This window comes from Pseudorasbora parva, chromosome 14 (genome assembly GCF_024679245.1).
Source record: "Pseudorasbora parva isolate DD20220531a chromosome 14, ASM2467924v1, whole genome shotgun sequence".
Classification (NCBI taxonomy): Eukaryota; Metazoa; Chordata; class Actinopteri; order Cypriniformes; family Gobionidae; genus Pseudorasbora; species Pseudorasbora parva.
The window spans coordinates 22,864,313-22,873,147 of NC_090185.1; the positions used below are offsets into that span (position 1 = coordinate 22,864,313).

The window sequence follows — 8,835 nt, forward strand, 5'->3', positions numbered from 1 at the left end:
AAGTGTTGGCTGTGATTTTATATCGAAACAAAAAAGATGGCTAAGGTAGTTCGTAAAAGCTTAAAAGGAAAGAAAAAGAACAAATAGGTTCACATGGCTATGGTTGCTGCTCTTATCTTTTTCCTTCTCTGTCTTTTTTCATTATTGTTTCTTTTCCCCTCTATTAGCATGCAAACTTTAAGAGTTAGTTCTTTAAATGTAAATGGTGTGAGGAATAAAGAAAAAAGAGGGTTATTAACAGAGTTTCTTAAACTTAAAGACTCACATGTAACATTTTTACAAGAAACTCACAGTGATGAAAGCAATGAGGTAGATTGGGGATTGTGTTGGGAGGGCAGTTACTCTTTAAGTCATGGCACAAATTTAAGTGCTGGAGTGGCCATACTTTTTTCATCTTACCTTAATGTAGATATTTTATTAAAAGAAGAATTGGAAAAAGGACAACTTGTTGTTAAGGATAGATAGTTATAACTTAATATTTGTTAATATTTATGCTCCAAATAGAAGTGCAGATAGACTAATTCTATTTAAAAAACTGAGGGAATATTTGAAAAATATAATTTCAGATGACTTTCTAATAATAGGTGGGGACTGGAATTGTACAGTTGACTTTACTCTAGATAAAAATTATACTGAACCAGATTTTGAATCATCTGTTGTTTAAAAAATGTTCTGATTCAAAATGAGTTATTGGATGTATGGCGAGAGAGGAATCTAAAAGTTAAACAATACACCTGGATAAAGATTTCTTAGGAGAGAATAAGTGCAGCTAGATTGGTTAGGATCTATGTTTGTAAGATGACTAATATTAGGATTGTAGCTTTGAAACATTGTACCATGTAGTTTTTCAGACCATCATTCCGTTTCTTGTAATCTAACTCTGTCACAGACCCAGTGTAAAATTCCTTACTGGAAATCGAATGTCCAGTTGTTAGAGGAGAAAGATTTTATCGAAGGGGAATATGAAAACCTAATTCAGTGGTGGGAGTTGGGAAACACACAAATTAGAATATTTTGTCAACAGTTTTCTTCTTTCTCTACAACAAAGATTAAGAAAAGAATCAGTGAAATAGAAAAATAAATAACACAGATTAAATCTGAGGTGCTGCAACCAGATACTGTGATGGCTGAGAATTTGTGTGAGAAAAATAATACTCTTAATTCTCTCCTACAAGTGCAAGCTAAGGGAGCACTTATAAGGTCACGCTTTTTGTCTGTACAGGAAATGGATGCACCAACTGCATATTTTTTTTAATCTTGAAAAAGTAAAAAAAAAAAAAACAGAGTGTAATGCATTGTCTGACATTTCCTGATGGTTCTAAAACATCTGACCCCAAAAAGATAAGGAAACTTGCTGTAGACTTTTATTCAGAACTTTTTAGAGCTGAAGAGTGTGATGCACAGAGCTCTTTGGACTTGTTAGATCAACTACCTACAATTAATGGAAAACAACGTGCAGACTGGGACAGTGTTGTTTCTTTTCAAGAACTGACTGAAGCAGTACAACAGATGAAACCCGGGCGTGCACCAGGTATTGATGGTCTGCTGGTGGAATTCCAGATAGAACTATTTATGATAACATTTTTCTAGTGAGAGATTTACTGGATTATTGTAAATTAAATGGGATTAATTTAGGTCTTCTATCATTAGATCAAGAGAAGGTTTTTGATCGTGTTGATCATGAGTATTTGTTTAAAACACTAAAAGCGTTTGGTTGTGGCGATGTTTTTCTTTCGTGGATTAAGACTGTACACTAATGCTTCATGTTTAGTAAAATTGGAGGAGGTTTAAGTCCACTAATACAACTGAAAAGGGGAATAAAACAGGGTTGTCATTTGTCTGGACAGCAGTTGAACCTTTGTTGTGTTTATTTAGGAAAAATGTCTGTGGTTTATTAGTAGGAAACAGTGTTCATAATGAAATGAAATTGACGGCATATACAGATGATATCACTGTATTCATTAAGAGTCAAAATGATGTAGACGCAATTGAGAAGTGTCTTAATGTGTATGAGAAGGCATCTTCTGCAAAGTTAAATTGGAGCAAAACGGAAACTTTGTGGTGTAATGAACATTCAACAGAGGTCTTACCATGTATTCCTGGAAATGTAAAATGGGGTAAAATAGGATTAACATTTTTAGGGATTTATTTAAGAAGTGATGAGTTTAAAAAAAATAATTGGGAGAATGTAAAGGATAAAGTGCTAAGTTGTCTAGATGGAAATGGTTGCTGCCTCAGCTATCCTATAGGGGAAGAGTGCTGGTGATTAACAATTTAGTTGCGTCTACCCTGTGGCACAGGCTTAATGTGTTGGGCACCATTGTTCTTTTTTGTGGAGAGCTCTTGTTGTTTGGTCCGGAATGCACTGGGTGAAAGAAGCAGTGCTATATCTACCAGTTCATGTGGGGGGGACAAGGCCTAATTGATTTGAAATCCAGATATGTAGCTTTTCGTCTAAAGACTGTCCAAAGGCTCCTTTATCACCAAGATCAGATCGTTTGAGTTTTGACAGACAGTTTTGTGAAGAAAATCGACCTTAATGGACTTACATCTTTCTATGCTTCAGCGATGCAAGTATGGCAGATTTTTTTCTGTGGAAAGAGTTAACGTTTGGACTTTGGAAGAACCTTTTAATGGACTTTTGTCTATTGAGCTACTGAATACAGACACTTTCCGTAACAATCTGATAAAGGCTGGCATTTCAAAAATTGGACATTTAAAGAGTCACAATAAATGGATAACAGCAATTGAATTGCAATACGAATTGTACATTGAGCTATAGCTACAAACAGATACAAAGCACATCTGAACTTTTTTGTTTGTTAAAAGATATTTGTCAAAAGTTAGGTTTTTTGTTTACTAATGGGTTATTTATATTTGGGCCTAAATATAGTGCTTCAGAGAAACAAAAAGTAGTTTTATTGATTTTTATTTTTAGTAAAGCAAAAATGGCCATTTGGTTAACCAGGAAAAACAGGACTCTAAATTTAAGTGGAGTAGATCCAGTGAGTATGTTAAAAGGGTTATTACGGGACGTTTGATGCTGGAGTTTGCATATTATGAAATGGTAAATGATATTGAGACATTTTATTTGCGGTGTGGAACAGAAGCGGTACTGTGTCAGCCCAGTGAAGGGCAAGGTTATCAATTAAGCTTTGGCCTGATATAAAAATGGAAGTGGTTTTGTATTACTTTATTTTGTATTTTGTATTTTTTGTTTATTCGTGTTTATTTTATATATATATATATATATATATATATATATATATATATATATATATATATATATATATATATATATAAAATATATATATATATATATATATATATATATATATATATATATATATATATATATATATATATATATAAAATATATATATATATATATATATATATATATATATATATATATATATATATATATATATAAATATAAATTCTTTCTTTTTTTAAGAAGGTGTTTTGGGTTAGTGGTTATGTTTTGATACAATATTATTTTATATAATAATATTTAAAAATATTTGTTACAATAATATTTATTGTAAAATAAAAAAGATTCTCTCTCTCTCTCTCTCTCTCTCTCTCTCTCTCTCTCTCTCTCTCTCTCTCTCTCTCTCTCTCTCTCTCTCTCTCTCTCTCTCTCTCTCAGCTCATGTGAATGTGAGTATAGTGAACGGCTGGGAAGCCACACCCCACTCCAGACCTTACATGGTTTCTCTTCAGGTGAATGGGCATCATATCTGTGGTGGATTCCTGATTTCTGATCAGTTTGTCTTGACGGCTGCTCATTGCTGGAACCGGTAAGAGCTTGTTTAGTGTGAACTGTAATGTTTAGTTAAAATGGGCTTTTAACAACTGCAGTGCAACCATACAGTGTTGCATGACATAAATTCACATTTCCAATACGCTCTTTCAACAGAAGAAGTATTCTGACGGTTGTTGTTGGTGCTCATGACTTAAGGGAGAGCGAGTGTTTAAATCGCATCGGAGTGAAGTCCTACATCCCGCATCCATACTATATGCGCAACCCTATTCGGAATGACATCATGCTTTTGAAGGTAACAACCTGTAATACATTTAGTTGTTCAAAATAATATCTGGTCTGGAAACAGTAGCATAAAACACTAATCTCTATTGCATTTCCTTATTTTAAAAATGATTGAACGGATTTAAATTATTTCTATAGAAAGAGGCCAAGTGCCTCTTTGAGTCTGTTTCCTACCTTATTAATGTTTTACTCTGTGTAGAAACAATAAGGGGGTCATTTTTGTGATTGTTAAACACAGCAGAAAATAAAGAGAGAAATAAAAATAAAAGAATAAAAAAACTCAACTTGGCTTTCTTGGACTACGGCTTCTTGTATTATCCTAAAAAAAACAACTGTATAATCCAATGAACATCAATCTAATAAAGTTTGTTTATTGCAGTTTTTTTTGTTTTGTTTATTACAGCTAAAAAAAAGAGTGAAACTAAACAACAAAGTTAGACTGATATCTTTACCAAGGAGCAGAAACATTAAAGCAGGTACTCGCTGCATTGTTGCCGGCTGGGGATACCTCAAGACTAATGGCCCAGTGAGCAATCGTCTAAGGGTGGCAGTCACGACTGTAAAAAGTCAGGCACAGTGTAAGATTAGCTGGGGATCTAATTACTTGGCCTCAAAGATGATCTGTGCATATGGCTACGGTGGATCCTGCTTTGTATGTACAAAAGATTTTTCATAAATGTTACGGTAATGTGCAAACTGGTTTCACTGGTGACGTGTTGATCTGTGTTTCTTAACAGGGAGATGGAGGTGGTCCTTTGGTTTGTGGAAACACTGCTGTTGGTATCACATCTTTTGTATTAAGAGGGGAATGCAATTCAGCTGAGCATCCAAATGGGTATACTAAGATTTCACCATATCTTCGATGGATCCGTAGACAAATGTGAAATGTTAAGTGTATACATGTAACCAAAGAATGGAAGAAATATTCCAGATACTTCCAAAGACCTTCTTTAAATAAACATATCACATGGCAAGCATCAATTATAGTCAATGTGTTGTTATTGTCAACCAAATATGACCCTTGACCACGAAACAAGTCACAAGGCAATTTTTTTATTGATATTTATACAAGCTTTCCATTTATGTATGGTTTGTTAGGATAGGACAATATTTGTTCGAGAAAACTTGGAATCTGAGGATGCAAAAAAATCTAAATATTGAGAAAATTGTCAAAAGACATCCATAGCAAGGTATATTACTACTACTACTACTACTAATAATAAAAATATATATATTTACGGTAGGAAATGTACAAAATATATTCATGGAACCACTAGGCCAGTGTTATATATTTTTTTCAGTTGAGTTTTTACAATATCCCATATGTTTCCACCTAAATGTAAATTGTGATAAAATTGCTATTTGAACCAAGGAGCTGGAGCGTCTGAAGGAGTTGTCTGTCAGTTGCGTCATATCTGTGTTACCCTCGGTTTCCGGTTTATTTGGCAGAAACACTTTACTCTTAGCAGTGTGAACAAGTGTGACAGCAGCCACTGAGTGAACGCACAGAGTAACATCATAATATAATTTTAAACACACTTAAATGTATCTAATATGATAAACAGAGCTGCGTTACCTCATACTCATGACGGGAAAGTAAAAATGGCGCCCGCGACTGTGTCCCATCATAAAAAAAGTTCCGCTGCTCGCGAGCCATGTGTTTCGCAAAAAACGTTCCAGCAGCCTTGCTCAGCTCTCACAACACCGGCTGTCATTCTCAGCTTCATACTACAGTAACTTTAATAATCACATTCATGAAGAGCACATGTCCCAAGACTCTGTGCTCAAACTTGGCGTCATCAAACTATGCCTTTATTTTGAATAGAGGGAATGCATCGATGTCACTTTCCCGCTGGAACACGCCCCCTCAGCTGGGGCAGGGTGGCAGAAGAGCTGCTGCGTTACTGGAGTTAATAGAGGAAAACGCAAGTAGATCAAACGATTATCAGTTTAAACCAAAGGTTGGGCTCGATATAGTGTTCCTTACAACTTACCACTGATTCAGTGATCCATGGATAATGACATGCAGCCAGGAATCGTGTTTTCCTGACATTTTAATGAGCCTGATTTCGACATGAATATTTATAACTGTCATTCATCACATTTTTTGAGTGAATCCTGCATGTATATGCGGATGGGCCAGTGTATGTGGCCGCTTGTCAAGAATGGAAAACATCTCGGATACGTATGTAACCTTCAGTAAAAAACGTCAGTGACTGACGAATGGGGGTTTTGCTTAGAAGCCTATCATGCTCGAGATCTAGAAAACGCCCAATGGCAGTGCCAATGCCACAGGCATGCGGGATTTCCATGCGTAACTTTGCCTACCCACGTGGGTACATAAGGAAGTAAGCTGGCATGATCGCATTATGTATACCTGCTGAGGAGCCAAGGCTGAACTCTCGGCCATTCTAGCGGTACAGCGGATGTGAGGGACGTTATTTCTCCATACCCTCCTCAGGGAATGAGGGTTACATACGTAACTGAGATGCTCCCTTTCGCTTAGTCACTCCGTGTAATGTCAGTGACTGACAAAAAGGGGTCCCAATTTAATCACACCACTCGGCTGTTTTCCAGTGCCCTCTGTAAGCGTGAGTGCCCTGTTGGAAGACTAGCACGGACGAATGACTTCCACCTATCACAGGAATTACCAAGGTATACTGGGAAGCATATTCCAGGTGGAAATATGCACCATGATGCCTACCCGTAGTGAGGACTTTAAATACATATATGACCCACATATTGCAGTGACAATAATTTCTTAATTTATGTCAGGAGCGCATTATAAACGATCCGATATGAACAATATTTTGAAAATGAATGTTGCAGATAACAAAAAAAAACTTGTAACTGTTACATAACTGACACTTCAATGTAAGAAAAAAAGTGTGTGTGTGTGTGTGTCTTTTGGGCTGCTTAGTGTCTCCACCCATTATATTTATACAGTGTTGTATCATGAGAACTCACTTATCTTCTTTCATCATGACCATCATCATCATCTCTCTGCTCCTGCTGGCCTCTCTGCTGCCACACTTGACCTTCACTGGTGAGATTAATTATTTTGAACAATATTTAATAGGTATGCCATAAATAACTTGACTGGCAGCACTCTCTCTCTCTCTCTCTCTCTCTCTCTCTCTCTCTCTCTCTCTCTCTCTCTCTCTCTCTCTCTCTCTCTCTCTCTCTCTCTCTGTCTCTCTGTCTCTCTCTCTCTCTCTCTCTCAGCTCATGTAAATGTGGGTATAGTGAACGGCACAGAAGCCAAACCCCACTGAAAAAACTTAGATGGTTTTTGTTCAAATGAAAGGGTGACATATCTGTGGTGGATTCCTGATTTCTGATAAGTTGGTCTTGACGGCTGCTCATTGATGGAACCGGTAAGAGCTTGTTCAGTGTAAACTGTAATGTTAACTTAAAATTGAATTATAAAGACTGCAGTGCAACCATACAGTATTGTATGATATATATTCACATTTCCAATATGCTCTTTCAACAGAAGAGATTTTCTGACGGTTGTTGTTGGTGCTCATGACTTAAGGAACAGCAAGTGTTCATATTGCATCGGATTGAAGTCCTACATCCCGCATCCATACTATATAGGCCCACCCAATCCTTTTCGGAATGACATCATGCAGTAGCACAAAACACTTATCTCTATTGCATTTTCTTGCTTTAAAAATTACTGAAGAAATTTAAATAATTTCTATGGAAATTGCCTTTCTGTATTAACCTAAAACAAGGTTATACAACTGTATAATTCAATGAGCATCAGTCTTATAAAAGTTTGTTTATTGAAAATGTTTTTTTTTTTTTTCTAAATTACAGCTCAAAAACATAGTCAAACTAAACAACAAAGTTAGACTGATATCTTTACCAAAGAACAGAAACATTAAAGCAGGTACTTGCTGCATTGTTGCCGGCTGGGGAAGACTGGCGACTAATGGCCCAGTGAGCAATCGTCTAATGGAGGCAGACACGACTGTAAAAAATCAGTCAGCGTAGATGGGGATTTAAACATGCCGTAGAATGATTTGAAACAGTATGTTAAATTGTTCTCTGATATCTACATAGAGGGTATGTGGCTTATTTTGTGGAATATATAGAAAAAATTGTCCAGATACAGTTTTACAGGTCCATTTACAACCCTATTTAAATTGTCCCTAGGATGTAATGCTCTGTTTTTGCCTTATTTGGAAGAGTCATGAATATTAATGTGGAGCTCTGCTCTGATTGTCTCATTTCAGCAGCTCACAGCAGTTCAGTGAAGCGGCTTGAGTCCTGACTGTCCTGACATAACACAGACTGACTAAATTAAATTTTAAGCAAAACATCTCAAATGTAGATTGATAACATGCAGCTTACTTGTTTACCTGGTGTTTTCAGATCATCAGCATGTGAGAAAGAGCTCGCGGTCGCGCGGTTGCCAGATTTCAGTAATGAAATCCCCCAAACAGTACTTTTCTGTAAAAAAAAAAAACCTTATACGCTCCGGTTGTACCTAAACATGTCCAATCTGGCAACCATATATACGCGAGCTCTCTATGGGAGACAGGTCTAACTGAAGAACCTCAGAACCCATATACGTCACTCACAACAGTCTGAGGATGACAACAGCGACGCCACAGTCTCCTGCCGGAAGTGGGCGGAGCTGATTTATCTTCCTATACTTTGCTCCATTTGGAGCGTTTCAACCCCAAAGTTTAAATGATGTTAATAATGTCAAGCATTTAATTAATAAGTTCTAATTGAAGATAGATAGAGAGATGATAAATAGGCTAGATAGA

General features: G+C 36.4%; 1 protein-coding gene and 1 pseudogene across 1 annotated transcript; both read left to right on the forward strand.

Annotated features, from left to right (window-relative positions):
* Positions 1–1,494: 1,494 nt before the first annotated feature.
* Positions 1,495–5,022, forward strand: LOC137040373 (granzyme B(G,H)-like). The gene is made up of 5 exons (XM_067415907.1): positions 1,495–1,531; positions 3,653–3,803; positions 3,923–4,061; positions 4,455–4,703; positions 4,789–5,022. The coding sequence occupies exons 1-5, from the start codon at positions 1,510–1,512 to the stop codon at positions 4,933–4,935; spliced, it is 708 nt and encodes a 235-aa protein (XP_067272008.1). The 5' UTR covers positions 1,495–1,509; the 3' UTR covers positions 4,936–5,022.
* Positions 5,023–7,033: 2,011 nt separating this feature from the next.
* Positions 7,034–8,053, forward strand: LOC137039761 (granzyme B(G,H)-like; annotated as a pseudogene).
* The last annotated feature ends 782 nt before the right edge of the window (positions 8,054–8,835 follow it).